A 19,061-nucleotide genomic window follows, 5' to 3' on the forward strand; every position below is an offset into this window, starting at 1 on the left:
TATCATTTGGAGCACAGGTCAGTGGATAACTTGATCCTCTTGTACCAGAATGTTCCAAGAGTAGAACATAAAACAGTTTCTATCCCTGAGTATGACCTAAATAAATATTTCAAACCTTTTATTTTTGTAACTGAAAGTCGTGTCGGTTGTGTTTTATATTTTTTACTTGTCCTACATATCATTTATTCCATCATTTTATACTAAAAATTGTAATGAGGCTCTTTTTTCTGAAGGCTTCTCTTTCTGGTAAATATTGATAAGGCCGTCTTTCATATAAAACGAGCTGAAGTTTTTTAGTCCATTTGCAAATCATGAATTCCGAATTTAATTATATCCCAAGGGAACAACCTGAGGAAACCAAAAGTACTGACATAATTGGATCAAATTGTGTAATCAAAAGCAAATGATATGGTTATTAAATCTAATGAAATGATCTCCCAGCATTTAATTCATTTCTCTGATTCAAGAAATTTTAGTAATAAGTGAATGTGTTGAAATGGACATCCTAGGCAGTCACCGCTCCTAAACAGATCTTTTCCTCTAGACCATTTTTTGCTTGGAAATATTTCTGAAGGCTACACCTTAAAGCAGAGGGTTGATATGTTTTGGGACACGGGTGAGAGGAAAGGTGAAGGGAAGTGAAGTATAGGTCCTTACGAAAGGCAGAGGGAAAGCAGTGAAAGGAGAAAATTGCTGTTGAAAAGTACTATTCCTTTGTATCACCACCTTCGTTTCACATGAAGTGAACATGAACCATAAGTCGGTCATCTAGATGACATCTAAAGGAGTAATATTACTAGTCTATAAAGATTTTGTTAAAATTCTTGGAAAAGATAAGCTCCTGATAAATAAATGATTGAAATGAATAGCAAATCTACAGAGAGCCTATGTGAGTGTTTCACAAAAATGGTGATATATTCAGTCTCGTTAGTAATATTGAATTCAAACTAGAATGACAGCAAGGCTTCTTGTTGATCAGATTAACTAAGGGGCGTGTGTGTGTGTATGTGTGTGTGTATCGGGGTAGCCAGTCAGGAATTGAAAAGGGATAAAATTTTACCCTGTTTACAAGCTACCTAATTAGCCTGCTACCGTTGCATGGATGGTGATGGAGGATGAGAGTCCTGGATCAGAGATGAAAGATTTTGTTACTGTTAGCAGAGCCAGCAGCGTGAGCATCAGCATATTTGGTTCAGTTCCTCTTATCCCCAAACCCGTGGAAATGTCACCACTGGCCCAGATATAAGGTCTTCATGCTGTGTGGATTATGTTAGAGAGGTTATGGTACTGCCCTTGGGAGGGAGATACTACCTGTATTCTCAAGACTTGAAGGTATGCCAGAGTCTGAAGGAGAATTGTCTTCCAGTGCAGACCATAAAAGTTGTGAAATGGACAGCTTAATATCAGTCTGGTAGAAATATCTATTCATTTGGTCTTTTCAGAAAATAAGTGAGCACTAAGCTCTTTAAAATGATCATGTCATTTGAAGCATTCTGTTTTAGACTGCTTTCAAAGAACATAATCCTAAATATTGAAATGTTTTTATTTAGAAACCTGTGATGACTGGAGTTGAAAAGTATCCTGTGATGAGTGACTTGATGGAAATGAAATCTTTTGAAAATGTTTTCTGTACAATTTGAAATAAAATACTTCAGGTGAAACATTCATATTTTATTGTGATTCCTATGTAAGCAAAGAACAAGTGTAAGATTTCAAAACACTAGAAAGAAATACCAAACATAAGGTGGAAAAGCTGGGACTCATCTCGATCAGTGCGTTGTTTTCTTGGAGCGCATGACGTACTTCAGTCATTACAACCAACTTTTGTATAGGGTAGAAGACAGACTTATTTTTAAAATCAAATGATATTTTATAAATCAAGATTTAGTTTTACTTAAGTACAGGGAAGTCTTAGTACTTAATAATCACGAGGCAGTGTTCCAGATAATTGGCATTAATGAACTCCTGTGATTTTCATAGAAATTCAGTAGACAGTACCCTTCCTAGCCTGTGAGGCACAGAGAAGTTATGTAATTTGTCGGGATCCTGCAGAATCCATGTTTCTTTTTTTTTTATTTATTTTTTTTACCATTTACTGAGTTTCTTTAATGTGCTGATTGTAAGCATTTATTTATTTATTTATTATTATTTTTTTTCCAATTTATTTATTTTCAGAAAAACAGTATTCATTATTTTTTCACCACACCCAGTGCTCCATGCAAGCTGTGCCCTCTATAATACCCACCACCTGGTACCCCAACCTCCCACCCCCCCGCCACTTCAAACCCCTCAGATTGTTTTTCAGAGTCCATAGTCTCTCATGGTTCATCTCCCCTTCCAATTTACCCAAAAGCACATACCCTCCCCAATGTCCATAACCCTACCCTCCTTCTCCCAACCCTCTTCCCAGAATCCATGTTTCTAACCACCAGACTGAAGTGCTATACCAAATACAACACATGTCTAATACTTTAGATGAGTGTATTTCTTTAATATCTTAATTTTTGTTTGGCATTTTTATCACATTCTGGGTATTAGAGACAGTGCAGTAATGCATAGCTAATTAGTTTTATTAATGTTAATTTCTAATGTTATTATAAGCTGTTGAACCATGATCTAAAATTGAGCATTCAGACTTACCGTCATTGCTATGTACTTTGTGTCAAACATATAAGCGGTTTCATTTTGTTTAAGAGAATACATTTCTAGACATAATATCTCATTCCTTGATCCCCAGGAAATCTACTGACTAGTTTTTGCTTCATTGAATTCAACTAGAAAATTGAGTGAAAGCACTTTTTTAAAGCTACTTACTTTATTCAAGCTATTTACTGGTTTCAAGTAACTTAATGACTACATTTCATTTGTGAAATTATAATACTGCAGTGGGAAGTAATAAACCGGTACACATTCTAATGCATGTTTACATGTGTGGATTTTGTTACAGGACCCATGTGTTACTCTTCACTTGCTTACTAGCAATTTAAAATAATACAAAACTTTGGGGACTGTTATATGTTCTCTTAGTAAGCCCTTCAAAATTATTAATGGTGAAATATGTGTTTATCATGTAGGAAAGCAGGATAAAAAATACATATGTTGGTCCCTATGGTCCCTATGGAAAGTCCTCTTAGGTGTTTGTGGACCACAGGACCCAGTGATGAACTTGCCTTACTGTGACTCTTCCTCACTAACTCCATTGATTCTGTTTAATTGAAAATTTTCCTAATTATTTAATTTATTTTATATGGCATGTTAAGTGTTTTTCTCATCTTAATCTTTTCTCCCATTTGGAGTGCTACACCCCAAAAATGGTTTTTAAAATTCTCTGCTTGGTTTTTAAGATGGATTAAATATGATACATATCAATGAATAATCCCATGTTTGTACCTCTTTATAATGTTCTGTTTTATTTTTAAGCCCTTGATTCTTTGCAAAGTCACTTTTCAGAGAAATTCTAATACAGTGATATTATGTAATAAAAATAGTTTATAAAAGTATGGTAAGGTTTTTAAAAATAGCCTTTATTGTAAGAAGATTTTATGCTCATGGTAAAAATACTTATTTCTGTAAAGACACAATAAAAATCACTTTGTAATCTTGCCACCCAAATACAACCACAGGTTAAATTTCCTGATGTTTATTCTTTCTATGTTTCTCTTAAAATGACAGCCCCACCCCAATTTTAATAGTAAGTCTCACTCCATATGAAAGTTCATTTATTATATGTTCAGAATTTAAGTTTTTCTCTAACATAAATTTTATTATTATTTTCTCTTTTCACACATCCTGGCTCTGACACTCACTAGTTGACTAGGATCACATGTATTACTTACTAGCTTTGGTCACTCTTCCTTGAGTAAAATAGAGTGAAAGAATATGGCAAAACTCAAGACCATGGGCCTTTTTGATGCTGTTTTCAAAATCCCAGCTCAACCACTGCAGGGAACAGTGAAATCTTTTCTAAGCTTAATTTCTCTTGATGAGAATTCCCACTTTGTTGTGAGGATTAAATGACAGGGTGTATATGCAGTTTGTGTTGTGTTTTAGATGTGTAGTAAAATTGGTTCTTTCTCTTTTCTCTAAAAACTTTACTTTTATATGTAAGGCGCTTTGCATGTAGTGGTATCCTTGAGTCCATCATAGCTTCCCAGACAGATCAGCTTATTTCCTTTCTTCGGATTAGGAATGTAGGGCGTGGTGACATGAATAAGGACATGGCTGAGGTGGGTCTCTTGCCCAGCTCTGTCGTTCAGTGCACCACTGCACATCTGGGCATGCCAAGTACATTTCTAGACATAATATCTCATACAGTGTTTAGTAAACCTTATTGACAAATACTTTGTATGTCAGCAGCACACCTCTGTTGTGAATCCATCACTGGGAACTTGTCATGTGGTTATGTTGCTAAATTACGTTTGGAAAAAAGTTTCACACATAATTCATTAACAATCCCATATGTTTTGGGGCACCTGGGTGGCTCAGTTGCTTAAGTGTCTGACTCTTGATTTTGCCTCAGGTCAGGGTCCTGGGTCTAGGGTCCTGGGGTCAAGCCCCGTGTAGGGCTCTGCATTTCGCGCCAAGTTTGCTTGAGATTCTCTTTCTTTCTCTCCTGCTACCCCTCCCCCTACTTGCATACTTATGCACTCTCTAGAATAAAATAAATCTTTAAAATAAAATTCTATTGTTTTGTTTATTAAAATATGCTTAAGGGTTGTGCTGAGGATTAAACTGAGGTTGTATCGAAGACAGAAGCAGTAGATTCTCTACTAAATGGCACATCGTAGGTCTTCAGTATATATGTTAGCAATTATCATTTTTATTTTTGTTATATAAGATTTTCAGGGCTCTTGCCTCTTTAAGAAGTGATTTGCACTGATCACTGGCAAGAAATATTTGACCCAGCAATTGCACTACTGGGAATTTACCCTAAAGATACAAACGTAGTGATCCAAAGGGGCACGTGCACCCGAATGTTTATAGCAGCAATGTCCACAATAGCCAAACTATGGAAAGAACCTAGATGTCCATCAACAGATGAATGGATCAAGAAGATGTGGTATATATATACAATGGAATACTATGCAGCCATTAAAAGAAACGAAATCTTGCCATTTGCGACAACATGGATGGAACTAGAGCGTATCATGCTTAGCGAAATAAGTCAAGCGGAGAAAGACAACTATCATATGATCTCCCTGATATGAGGGAGTGGTGATGCAACATGGGGGCTTAAGTGGGTAGGAGAAGAATCCATGAAACAAGATGGGATAGGGAGGGAGACAAACCATAAGTGACTCTTAATCTCACGAAACAAACTGTGGGTTGCTCGGGGGAGGGGGGTTGGGAGAAGGGAGGTAGGGTTATGGGCATTGGGGAGGGTATGTGCTTTTGGGTAAATTGGAAGGGGAGATGAACCATGAGAGACTATGGACTCTGAAAAACAATCTGAGGGGTTTGAAGTGGCAGGGGGGTGGGAGGTTGGGGTACCAGGTGGTGGGTATTATAGAGGGCACAGCTTGCATGGAGCACTGGGTGTGGTGAAAAAATAATGAATACTGTTTTTCTGAAAATAAATAAATTGGAAAAAAAGAAAAAAAAAGAAATATTTGTTTCAGTTTTTTGTTTATTGATCTAAATGAAAGTTTATTTTTAAATTATTTTAGTTCCTATCAAATATTAATTTTGAAACCATTTTTAAGCCAAGGAGAAAATGTTTTTTGACTGAAAATTGTTGTGTGTAAATATTTTTAAACATATGATATTTTAATGTACCACTGAATAAGATCTCTTTTTTACTTACCCAGGTATTATTTATTTCACCCCCAAAATAAAACATTTTAAAATGTCACCTTGATAAGGTCTAGAAAATTATTAGAAAGGCAGAATGGTCAGATGAAAAAATCCATACATTTCAACAATCCATAAATCCATAAATTAGGAATGTTCAAAAGAAAACAATTGGGTGTTATTCTCATACTCAAGGCCCCTATGAAACCAGATTGATAAGGCTGCCTGGCCATTCGTGTGTGGTGGGGGGACTGGACACCTCATGTGAAGCATGGCTTCAGTATTTTCAAAGTGGTGATAGATACTTTGGTCATCTGTTTGGCATAAATATGGGTAGGAGTGAGGCAGCTGATGCCAGGTGAGATGCAGGATTAGTTACTGAATTCAGTGTTCTTAGTAAGGATTAATATGTAAAGCTTCTTTTGTGTATCATGGCGGCACAGGAAAAAATGGAAGAATTAAGTGAAGGAAGAGATTCTAGTAGATGATTGGATCTTGGACCAGATGTCTTCCGGTATGATTCCTCCATGCCCTGAAATTCTAATAATTATGAGGACCCAACTTAATTTTGGAACTTAATTTTGAGATTCCACTCTGCATGTAACAGGTGCAAAGATACATACTTTTTGTTGTTCTCTGTAGTGAGATAGCGTTCATAAATCAGCACCATCTGTTCTCCTTCTAAAGACTCTTCTCTTGCCTTGGGTTGTGTGGAGTCATGTTGTGTATGTTCCAAGACAGGAAATGTTTCATTTCTGTGGTAAATGAAAATTTCATGGGCTGTGTTAAATACTGTGTTTGCCATTCCATTTGATCAGTATTAGCTTGAGCTGGGAATGTTTGGAATCCTGTTGGGGGGATGAAGCTCACATTTAATACTCTACATCACAAGTACTGAATCATTCCTAATATAAGCCCCAATTATTTGGTGTTGAGCTCTGGGTTCTGTGGTGTTCAGTTCATGTTATAATGAACTGCACTGCATTTAAAAGTATAACGGTTATTAATTTCCCAATACAGTACAAGAAAATACTTTTAAGAGGTCTTATTATCTAGTATTGTCTGTCCTTCAAGGATTTGAATTAGTTTTTTTCATAAATGTTTTTACTCAAGTGGAATATAAAGACCATGAAGTAAAATTATATTACACATTTCCTGATTTTACTTGTTTAGAAGGTTGCTGCTATACATTTGCCATTCTCAGTTGAGAAGGCCCCCTCCCCTAGATGTTTTCAATTGTTTTCCGCATGTGATGGGAAATTACTTTTCCCTGGTGATTTGGCCAATTAATCAAGTTGTGGCAACATTAACACAAAAGCCTTCTGGAATCCTGTTTGTGATACTTAGGGGATGTGGAAAGAGATTCCCCTTGGAATTATTTTTCTCTGAATGTGATTCCCCCCCCCCAAAGTGATTTAATTCATGCTGTGACCATCCAAATAAATATTTTTTGGGGGGAGATGGTGTGGCTCATTAGTAGTTAACATGTTTCTCATTAAGTTTGGAAGGTCTTGGAGGTACTCTAAAAAGTGTGAAAAAGACTTTTACTTAAGCATTTTTGTAGCAATATAATTGAACCATTAAAATTATTTTATTGTTAAGAATAATGAAAACTCTTGAAAAATATCGTAAATTTAACAAGATACCATCAGAACTTTCATTTCCTTTTGCGTTTCCTAAACATAAAGATCAAAGGTAGGTGTGTAGGAAATTTTAAGGAGGCAAACAACTAATTTTTTATAAAATGTTTTTAAAATGATAAATTATTTCTTAACATTATAGGCATTTTTTCAAGTAATAACTTCACAGTATTCAATTCCTTGGAGCTTAGAGTTTAAATATAGATGTACAGGTGGTTGGTTTCTAGATAATGTTTTATTGTGTTCCTATAAAGCAGAATGTGTGCTTTTCATTTCCTTGCTTTTATAAGGAAACCAGTTACGGATTTGTCCTCTTATTTCATATGGTGATGGATAGAGGCAGCATTCAATTTTTAAGTGTTCTAATTACAGATCCTTTTCTTCTTTGCAATGATACCTACTTATGTTTTCGGATATATATATATATATATATTTATTTATTTTAAAATCTGTGGCTATAGAGAACATATTCATTACTCAAGCAGGAAAAAATATAACTAGGTAAGCTTTGAAATTAGAAAGGTAATTAGGAGTTTAGCCAAATTTAGTTTTCTTAAGCAGGTCATGTGAGTGCTTGTGATTTCAGAATGTGTCATCCCTTGGTTCTGTAAGGGCTTTTTAAGTTGAGGGTTAGCCATTGGTTGTATTCATATTATGGAAGAGAATAAGATTACTTTTTCCTAGAAGCAAAGAACAAATAAATTCAATGTCTTTATCCCTACTTGTCTAATACACATTTCTAACCTGATCTAAAACTCCTCGTCCTCACCCAAGCTTATCATCTACTCATTTTCTCTTACTCTTTTTCTCTCCTTTGACTAGAATTCTTCCATCTTTTTAAAAACTTACTTAGATCCATATAGTAAACAAAGGGTTAACAAAATCTTTCCTCTCTTCTGCATGGGAGTTTAAGCTTTGGTTATTTTTTGGCTCTCTTTTTCTGAAAACCTGGTAAAAAGCTTCCATCCACTAGATTTGTATGGTACAAGTGATCTCTGATTAGTAAATTGCATGTGGGCTCAAAAAACGAAGTATGTGACAAGCAGCTCTGCCTGTGGTGTTTTGAGGCGCCTGCTTCTGTGAGGCGTGAGGGAGGCTCTGAAGCCAGAGGAACCCTCGTAGCCTGCTGACGTGAGTCCTTTCCTGCGCCTGAGCTGGGACACCCAGGAATCGCTCTGGGATAGTTACACAGCCTGCTTCTTCCAAGGATGCTGCCTTGCTGGCAGGTTGGGTTTCCAGCCTTAGGTCCTTCGGGAATTTCAAATATGTAGTCAGAATAAAAATACTACTGGATGGCTTTTAATGAAAAAAAAAAAACAAAAAAAAACAAAAAAAAACCACTCTGTTCTGCTCCTCCTGATTGTCCCAGTCCCTGTCCCCAGAGGGACTGTTTATGGATATATTTATTCTGGTATTTACTTCCATGTTTCTAAATAAAATGTTGGGTTGCTCTTTCCTGGTTACTGGTTATTGACATCTGTTGACTTGCCACTGTGGAAGATGAAGGTTTTTTCTTTTCTGCCTTTTTTACTTGCCATGTTCCCATTTCTTCGCTCTTATCACATCCGAAGTCTAAGTGAAATCCGTAGCCAGTGCCACATTAGATGGCGGTTTGTGGCTCACTGCGTGACCAGGTAGGCACTCTGATTAACTTTTTTTTCCCCTTACACATTTTCCTTTGCTGTTCCTGGAGTCAGTTGCTTTGACCTGGGTGGCTCGGTGGGTTGGGCCGCTGCCTTCAGCTCAGGTCATGATCTCGGGGTCCTGGGATCGAGTCCCGCATCGGGCTTTCTGCTCAGCGGGGAGCCTGCTTCCCTCTCTCTCTCTGCCTACCTCTCTGTCTACTTGTGATCTCTGTCTGTCAAATAAACAAATAAAATCTTTAAAAAAAAAAATCTATTCTGTTTTATCTGTGTATTTCTGAAACTTTCCCCCACATGCTCTAACAGGTATGTCAAAATATTGCCCAAATGTTCAAAAATATCAGACCAGTTACTAATTTCTTTTTTTCTCAGGGAGATAGAATTTCCAGACTCCTCTGTTCTGTTGTTCTAATCTGACTTGGCTGCTGTTTCTCTGAGCTGTCTTTTCACCTTATTCTAGGACTTTCCTTGGGTTCTGTCCATTGCTTTATTGAATTTCTTGGATTTTGCTGGAGCACATCCAAAAATAGCTTAATATGAAAAGATCCGTGAGAAGTAAAGACTTTGCCTATCTAAAGATTTTTTTTTTCAGCTTTCATACTTGATTTTTCTTTGGTTGGTTGGTTGAACATAGAAATCCCCACTGAAAAATTTGGTTTAATACAGAAGGTATGACTCTGTTATCTAGTAGAATTTAATGTTACTTTAAAAGGCATTGTTATGATAGAGCATTTTGTTACTGATACTCCTAGTCTTCATTTGCTAGCAGTCATACAAATGCTACCATTTGGCAGTGCTTAGATTTAGCTCTGTTGTTGAGAGATAATTCTCCATTGTTCTCTTCCATTTTTTTATGCCTTGAGAGCAGAAGTCTTTGTTGTGGACTATCCCTGCAAGGATGTATGTACAGCAAACAGCCTTGGAAGATAGATATAGTGTGTCCTGCCACAGCAGTGGGCAGACACACTTTTGCCTATGTAAGGTATTTGGGTTCCCTCAGCTCAGATTTATTCTGTGTGCACCAGCGTTCCTTACTTTGTAAGAATTTTAGCTGGAGAAATGTGCATAGCCAAGAATGATACTTTGGCTATTGCTGTAGTAAACAGTCCTTTGTCTCTGACCCAGGGATCTCGTTTTTTTCCTCTAACATCCATGAAACTATGCAGGCTAAGTTCAGGATAAAATCATAGGTTCTTCAAAGTTTGTTTTTTTGGGGGCGCCTGGGTGGCTCAGTGGGTTAAGCCGCTGCCTTCGGCTCAGGTCATGATCTCAGAGTCCTGGGATCGAGTCCCGCATCGGGCTCTCTGCTCAGCAGGGAGCCTGCTTCCCTCTCTCTCTCTGCCTGCCTCTCTGCCTACTTGTGATTTCTCTCTGTCAAATAAATAAATAAAATCTTTAAAAAAAAAAAAGTTTGTTTTTTTGTTTTTAAAGATTTTATTTATTTGTCAGAGAGAAAGAGAGAGAGAGCGCACATGAGTGCACAAGCAGGGGGAGCTGCAGGCAGAGGGAAAAGCAGGCTCCCCATGGAGTGAGGAGCCAGATACTGGACTCTATCTCAGGTCTCTGATCTTGGCCTGAGCGAAGGGCAGATGCTTAACAGACTGAGCCACCCAGGCATCCCTCTTCATAGTTCTTGACATTTCTTTTTCCTCTGAAAATTTCCTCGACCAGTAACCCATAGTGTTTTAATCCTCGTGCCATGTATTTGACTGTATACAGCATTTAGTTGTTTGCACTTTTTAATGAGTATTCTCATTTCAAAGACATTTTACAATGAAGGTGCTTTGTATATAGCAAAGCACAACAAATATCAGGTTTTTTTAAGGTTTCTAAAATGTAGATTTTATGTTTAAGTAGATAATATGCTTAATATTAGTAGGTAGGCAAATGCTTAATATTAAGTTGTCTCGTAAGGCACAAAGTATGAAAGGATGAATATATTGTCTTAAAATATAATGGTGTAACACTACCTTAAATCGTTTATTTGCAGTATGTTTCATATGTCATGTATTTCTCTTTTCAGTACCAGCTAACATTTACTGGGCAATTACTATGTGTCAGGCACCATGTTATACTTGTTTTACAGGTTACCTTATCCCTCTCAGTAGTCCTAGGAAGATGTTTTTATTGTTTGTATTTTATAAAAGAAAGGATAGAAATAGAAGGGGTATATAACTTGCCTAAGGATATAAAATTGGCAAATGGTAGAGTTGGTACTCACACCCAAGGCCATTTGATTCTTGAACCCAAGCTCTCATATAAAATGCTATAAAATGGAGAGAAGGGAAAAGATAAAAAAGTGTGTTTTCTAGAGTGCCTGGGTGGCTCAGTGGGTTATAGCTTCTGCCTTCGGCTCAGGTTCCCAGGGTCCTGGGATTGAGCCCCACATTGGGCTCTCTGCTGAGCGGCGAGCCTGCTTCCCCCTCTCTTTCTGCCTGCCTCTCTGCCTACTTGTGATCTCTCTCTGTCAAATAAATAAATAAAATATATTTTTTTAAAAGGTGTATTTTCTCATCTGGAAGTTTTTAACAGTGTATAGTTTAAATTAGTATTTTAGGCCTTTGTTACTGATTTGACATAAATAAAAGCCAAGTTCCATTTTCCGTGTCTATAATGGAATTCAGTATATAACTTGTGCTAAAAGTTACCAGGTTCACTCACAGCTTTTTAAAAGTACAAAACAACAAAGTAAAGTGACACAGGAGCTGATATTTACCCATCCAAAAGTTGGAAAATTTTCAGTTGTGGTTCCCACAGCAATTGCATCTCCGCCTCAGGGCAGTGAATGTTGCAATTTAAACTGAACACCATATGCAGCTGCATGAAATAATATTCTACATGCTCTTGGGGGCCTGATAATGGCCACTGTGGGAACAATGAATGTGTAAATTATCAGTTACTCTTTTATCACTGTAGTTTGAGGCATTTCATTTATGTGGCTGTTTCATAGTATAACTTAGGTATTCTGCTGGTAATACATCATGGTGGCATTTCAGTGGTGCTTAAATTATTAATGAATCCTGAACTGAAATGTTTTTAACTTGAAAGATTATTTTTATGTTTTCCATCTGATTTATAAACAATCTCTTTGGCTCTCCTCCCTACCCCCACTGCCAATGGAAAAGCATAATTTTAGGAGTTCTTGTTTACATTTAAAGTGTGGTTCTTAGGCAGGTTCAAGATGCTGGTTAACCTTTGAAATGTATTGTGTGCTTGTGCTTAAAAGAGATAGATGACTAAGAAGTGCATATTAGAGCCTCTTAAATCATAGGATCATCCAATCTTCAAGTACCTTCACTTCATGCACTGCACCGCCATTGAAGACACATGGAACCTATCTACAACTCATAGAAAAATTTGGTGCATTCACCTTATTTTGGTGGATTCTCAGAGGTATTGTCAGTTGGGTGTTACCAGTTGCTCTGTGTTGGCTTAGTACTTCTTGAAGAATTTAAAATACTGCTTTAACAGTGCGTTGAACCTACGACCTTTGCTTATCATTTTGTTGATTGATGACTTTGTTGATGGCATATAAATTTCTGCTGTGAGTCTCTCAAATACATGATTAAAAATACAAAATTTTTCTTCTTAGGGGTGCCTGGGTGGCTCAGTTGTTAAGCATCTGCCTTTGGCTCAGGTCATGATCCTGGGGTCCTGGGATCAAGCCCTAGTCAGGCTCCCTGCTCAGTGGGGGAAGCCCTCTTCTCCCTCTCCCACTCCCCCTGCTTGGGTTCCTGCTTTCACTGTCTCTCTCTGTCAAATAAATAAAATCTTTAAAATATTTTTTCTTTTTTAAAGAAGTCTTTTTCTTTAAAAGTTTTAAAACTTTTCTTTTCTGCAGTTTAATAAATTCACATAGAAAATTCCTGTTACCAAATTTATATAGTAGAAAGGGGTGGACCTAACACATTATATGTTTATATAAGTTGTATGTATAAACTTCCAGGAAACAGATTAAATAAATTTTATTTATGTGTATTTGGAAACTTATTACCCCAAAGATTTCGCGGGATGATTTTGTTTTTATTAGCAAAATATATGGAATATCTGCTGGGTACCAGGCACTAAAGGATCCAAGATGAAGACACTGAGCCTCTGAGCAACTATGATTAGAGATTTCAAGTCTTTTCTAAATATTCTAGTTTGGTTAAAAAGGCCTTTGATATCAGTCATTCATGTTTATCATTATTCAAATTATCCTGAAAAGCCATCCTAACTGTGAACTCCTTAATGAAAAGACAGTCACCAAGGTTATAAAATGAGGGATATTGTTGAGTGGCCATTTCATTTCTTTTTAGGCACCGTCTCATTTATTCCACACACACCTTTTGCAGGACCAGTGTACTTATCTGGTTTCTACAACATGTTGGAACATAATGTTTTACAAAATTCTGCCTTCGTTAAAGATACAAAAGTGGGGGTGGATTATTTTGCTCTTTGTGCCTGTCCCTATGCTTCAAGCTTCATAATAGAAGTAAACAAGTGGTTCTTTATGGCTAAGACCTTAATGCCTTCAGAGACACTTCTAAATAACCAGTCAACTGGTTTAGGGTGTCTTTATGTGAAATTTCAGGGGATGAAGGATTTGAGTCTAGGATGGTACTTCCTGCACGCTCATTTTGATGAGCTGATTTAGAGGGAGCATTGATTTAGGAAGAACATTGAAGATTTTGGTAGTTATTAAGGTTTCTAATGGTCTCAACTATTGGGGTTAGTAAAAATTTTAAACATGTATTGCCTGTGCCTGTACATTTATTTATTAACATAAAATCGTAGTAATGTATAATTATTCCTGAAAACATACATGGAAAAGTGAAATAAAAATGATAAAGTTCCTGTAAGTAGAAGTTCTTTCCTTATTGCAGTGGTGTCTTGTCTACCTCCTGGATATGCTAACTCAGGAACTGTGGCTCTAAAATACAGCTTGGCATATACACATAGCCACCTTATCATTAACACTGATACTCCCTAGAGGAAGGATCTAGTTAACACGATCAGAATGCCTACCAAACTCCAGTTTTATCCAGTTTCCTCTCACATGATGGAAGTAAACCTAACACGGAGTACACTTCTCTTCTCTGTGCTGTGTGTCTCTAGGATGAGGATGGGACAGAAGAAGATAACAGTCGCGTTGAACCCGTTGGACACGCTGACACTGGTTTGGAGAACATACCCAGCTTTTCTCTGGAGTAAGTTATGGATGGTTTTAACTAATTTTGTAATATACGTGTAGCATCACTGATAGCAACAAGTATTCCAAAAGCATATGGCATGCGGAACGTTTGTGCTTAGTTAAAAACATGCCTTGCATTGGTTTGTTTTCCAAAAAGCATCTTTCATCTATTGCGTTAAGTACGTAATGTAAGAAGTACAGCATGGAAATTCCCATGGACCTGTCCTGGTTTCATACCTTGGCAAATACTATTAAATGATAATACGAAATAGTATTTGATTGAAAATGTTTGTCATGTTAACAGCATTGTAACTGTTTTCAAATTGCTTTCTATGTCCGTGTTTTGGTCATTTGTTTGTTCTTCAACTTTGCTAAGTTAAAAAAAAAATGTAGATATACTTTGCTTGAAAAACCAGTTTGAGCATGTAAGCATTAGTCATTTTAGTATATATATTTTCGATTTGAAGAAATGGAATTTCTCAAGATATCTGTTGAAGAATTAGTCATAGGTTAAGGCTTTAAATGTGACTTTAGGTATAAAAGGACAAGGAAAACTTTACTATATTATCACAACTTTATAATTATCTTATGTATTGGCATGTTTAAGTGGAAAGTGTTCTCAGGACTTCTTCCCTTGGTAGTTTAGACCGGGGAGGGCAATCATTCTGAAGTTTTGTTTGACTTTGGGTAAAGTTGAGGGAACCTAGATAATCGGCATTTCAACTCTTAATTCTGTCTTTCCTTGGTCTTCCAAGGGAGCTTTCTCAGTGAGATTAAACAGGGTCTAGAATCAGGGGATGTTTAGATAGACAGCAACCAGTAGCCTCTATTAAAGTTAAGAAGTACTTGCCATGTCCTACTTCTTTTCAGAAAGAATGTGGAATAAAATAAATTTATTAAAGTTACCATTACTATTTTCATTTGACAAACTAATCCTTGAATAGATATTCAAATGATACGTAACAGTATCTAAAATAAGAAGTAGTGAAATTCTATGAAAATACAAAAATTAATTCGTTTAAATATATTATTTCTGTAAATATTTTGGCAGTTTGGCAGAATTTTAATTTTTTCCTAGTTAACATATGTGATTACATCTATACACATATTCTTAATTTTGTTTTGATTTGTTTGATATCACTGTCTTTATTTTTCTTTTAGTCTTTGTATTATATAATGAGGACAGTTAATAGCATCTAGGATAACTTTAGGTTTTTATTTAAGAAATACAACTGAAGGATTGGTATTTCCATTATGTAAGAACTAAACTGAGATCTTTATCAAATCCATTGGTAATCATAGTTGTCCAGGTTGCTTCTACTAGATATTTAATTGAAATACTGTTTTTAAAAATTGATTGTTAGATAAGACCTGCTTAGATTTCTGTGCACTACACACACACACACACACACACACACACACACACACACAGAAACCTATGAAGAAAATGAAATCTCATTGAAAAGATTTAGTAAATTTACATTCTCCAAATTAACCAGTTTTCATTAAACTCAGGCTTAATAATAAAGTACTTTCATTATGTAATAGAAGTAACTTCATGTTACTTACATCTCTCTTCATGACTTTAAAGTTTGGTTACAAACACTTAGAGAAATTATTTGATTTTTAGCAGGTATCTACTGCCTTTGAGGAATGAGTTTCATTCCCGGCATTGTGGGACACTTCCGGAAGCTTAGGACTTTGCATTGTTGTGGGATAATGTGGGCAGGAAGGATCGCTGGATCACATCTGGCCTGTCCCCAGTGGGGGCAGAACACACTGGATTATTGGAAGGATTGATAATGTGACCTAGGCAGGAGCACTTTGTAAATTTTAAAGTGCTGTGTCGCCAAAAGCCCTTTATTCATTTACTCTTCCTTGTCCTTGAAATAAATACCGGAATGGAACATTTTCAGTGGAAGTCTAGAGATCTGAGTCACAAAATGTGTACTTGTATTTCACATACAAGAATGTGGTCCGAGAGAGAGGGTTCTGTGTCATTTTAATGTCATTGTTTCTGCTGCTTGCTCTCTCCCCATGCCGTCAGGCTAGTGTGCAGGTATGTACTGTTGACTGTCGCTCTCATCCTCACGCTTACGTTCCAGAATGTGTACGTGTATGCGTGTGCGCTTGGTGAGATTTTCGTTGTGTTCTCTTCTGTTGTTGATTGTGTGTCTGTGTTGTAGCAGGTTTTTTGTTTTGTTTTGTTTTGTTTCGGTTTGGTTTGTTTACAGTACATGTTCATGCTCCCTCATTCATCATTGTCTCACAGTGATATGGTAAAGCTCGTACGAGTCCCCAACGATGGAGGGCCTCTGGGAATCCATGTAGTGCCTTTCAGTGCTCGAGGCGGCAGGTAACGTATCCTGGAGGTTTTTAATTGAATCCTAATGTTGAGTGTTTTATCTTCATTTATGCCCATCTACAGAGTGGTGTTGATTTAGCATATGCTTAATAGGAACATGTTCATTTGGGGCCAACTGCTCCTTCATTCAGACGTATACATCATAATCACAGAAAGCACTTACGCTGATGAAGAAATCAAGCATTTAAATTATTCTAATAATGTTATTGGTCATCACACATCCCTGCAAACATTTTACTTCACTGTGTATTGATGAAACACTTTAGAGTCAGAACTCCAGCTGAATTTGCAAAATTAAGGGAGAGCTTAAAGCAGTTTTCTGGAAAAACTTATCTAATAAAAATGATCTGAGTAACTTAGGTAATGATTCATTTAAAATTCATTTTTAGGTTTAATTAGTTCTTAAATTTTTGTAAGATTTTTATGATTATGTGTGAAAGTTTTAAAACCTAAATAAGCTATTGATTTATCTCCTATCGTGTGGTCTGTGGCTCCTTCTCTTCAACCTCTGCACACTCAAATGTCAGAGTTTTGTATCATTAATTACTTCATTACTTTTTAGAATGCATATCTTTAAAAACTTCAAATGTTGTATGAATTACTTTTACTCTGGTGCTGCGTTCTGTGAAAAAAGTATTACCGGATTTATTAAAAATTTTTGTTTTAATATCTTTAAATACTGTGGATTGATTTTGCGACTCATGGTTGACGGGCATCTGTGAATAACCCGTGAAGTGCTCACATCCTTGTCCTGGAGAAATGAGCTGTTCAGGGGCTGTGGTTTACTTGTATCCTCTCTTAAAGCCCCATTCAATAGTTACCCAGTGAAATATACTTATGAACTATTTGGCTTCTGATTTCGAACTTCTTTCTTCTATTGTTGCCATTATTACAATTTTTTTAAACTTCCTTTACACTGGGAGAAGGAAGAGGAAAGCTGGAAAGTGGGCTTAGACCAGGGACTGAGGATGTGAAACACAGTTTACACCATTGCCAGTGAATTATTGTCTAGTATGTTGTAAAAAACAGGTGGGCTCTCAGTGATTAGTGTGTGATTAAATTATTTAAATTTTTTAATTGAGTATTTGAGCAATTGTACTACTTCCTGGTAAACACTTCTAATGGTGAGGACTCTAGGTTTCACCTCTTTGGCGAAGCACCTACTTTATGAGATGTCTGGAAGTTGAAACTTTGATTTACCTAGAACTCTGCTGGAGTATGAGACTTGACAGTTAGTGTCCTATAACAAGCTTTGAAATTCACCTTGAATTTTGAGGTGGTGTTGTATTCACAGGGCTGTGACTGCTTTCCCTTTTTTCCTTCTTCTCTTCTTTGTTTATTTTTAAACTCTGGAGAAGCATTGAAATTTCTTCAAGGTGCTTTCATGTAAACATGCTTAGTTCTTTTTCAAAAATGGCCTTTGCCTTTATTTCCTTTAAAGGATACAATTTTAAATGATCTCAAAAGCCTTTTTTCATTTTATTTCATGAGTAGAAAAAAAATAATATGGTAAAGCACATGCATTGTAGCTTCCGAATATTAGTGTACATTTATCTCCCTGTGGGATATAACTTTTCACAAATGAGATTTAATTGTGTATACACCAGCTCTGAACCAGTGATTCGTTTTTTGTTATTATTGAAGTATAATTGATGTACAATATTATATTAGTTTCAGATGTTCAACATAATGATTTGACATTTTGTATATATTATGAAATGATCACCGTAGTAAGTCTAGTTACCATCTGTCACCATACAAAGTTAATAATATTATTATCTGTATTCCCCATGCTGCACATCATATCCCCATGAATTATTTATTTTGTAACTGGAAGTTTGCTTCTCTTGATCCCCTTCACCCAGTTTACCTGCCCCCCAAACTCTCTCTCCTGTGGCAGCCACCAGTCTGTTTTATGTGAGTCTGGTTTTGCTTTGTTTTGTTTGCTCATCTGTTTTGTGTTTGAGATTCCACATGAAAGTGAAATCATGTGTTATTTGTCTTTCCTTGTTTGACTCATTTCACTTAGCTTAATAACTTCAGGGTCTATCCATGTTATCACAGATGGCGAGATTTCATCCTTTTTTATGGCTGAGTGGTATTCTGTTGTAGATATACCGCATATTTATCCAGTCATCTAGGGATGGACACTTAAGTAGCTTCCATGTCTTGGCTATTGTAAATAATGCTGTAATGAACATGGGGTGTCTGTATCTTTTACAGTTAGTGTTTTGTTTTCTTTGGATAAATACCCAGAGGTGGATTTGCTGGATTGTCTGATAGTTCTGTTTGTAATTTCTTGAGAAACCTCTGTACTGTTTTCCATAGTGGTGGCACTAATCATTCCTGCCAACAGTGAACGAAGGTTTCCTTTTCTCCACGTCCTCAAGAATACTTGTTATTTTAGTGTGTATGTGTGTATGTGTGTGAGGGGGAAATTGATAATAGTC

At 36.5% G+C, this 19,061-nt stretch overlaps 1 protein-coding gene across 15 annotated transcripts in view; it reads left to right on the top strand.

Moving 5' to 3' along the window:
- The window catches only part of PARD3 (par-3 family cell polarity regulator), a 659,680-nt gene that overhangs the window by 354,894 nt on the left and 285,725 nt on the right, over nt 1-19,061 (top strand). For 14 of the 15 annotated variants that reach the window (XM_044228092.1, XM_044228102.1, XM_044228097.1 and 11 more), the window contains exons 6-7: nt 14,171-14,262; nt 16,519-16,602. In XM_044228092.1, the coding sequence (XP_044084027.1) occupies nt 14,171-14,262; nt 16,519-16,602 (176 nt within the window). The remainder of the gene's footprint in view (nt 1-14,170; nt 14,263-16,518; nt 16,603-19,061) is intronic. The other variant, XM_044228099.1, reaches the window with a different exon arrangement.

The sequence above is a fragment of the Neovison vison genome, chromosome 12 (genome assembly GCF_020171115.1).
Source record: "Neovison vison isolate M4711 chromosome 12, ASM_NN_V1, whole genome shotgun sequence".
Classification (NCBI taxonomy): Eukaryota; Metazoa; Chordata; class Mammalia; order Carnivora; family Mustelidae; genus Neogale; species Neogale vison.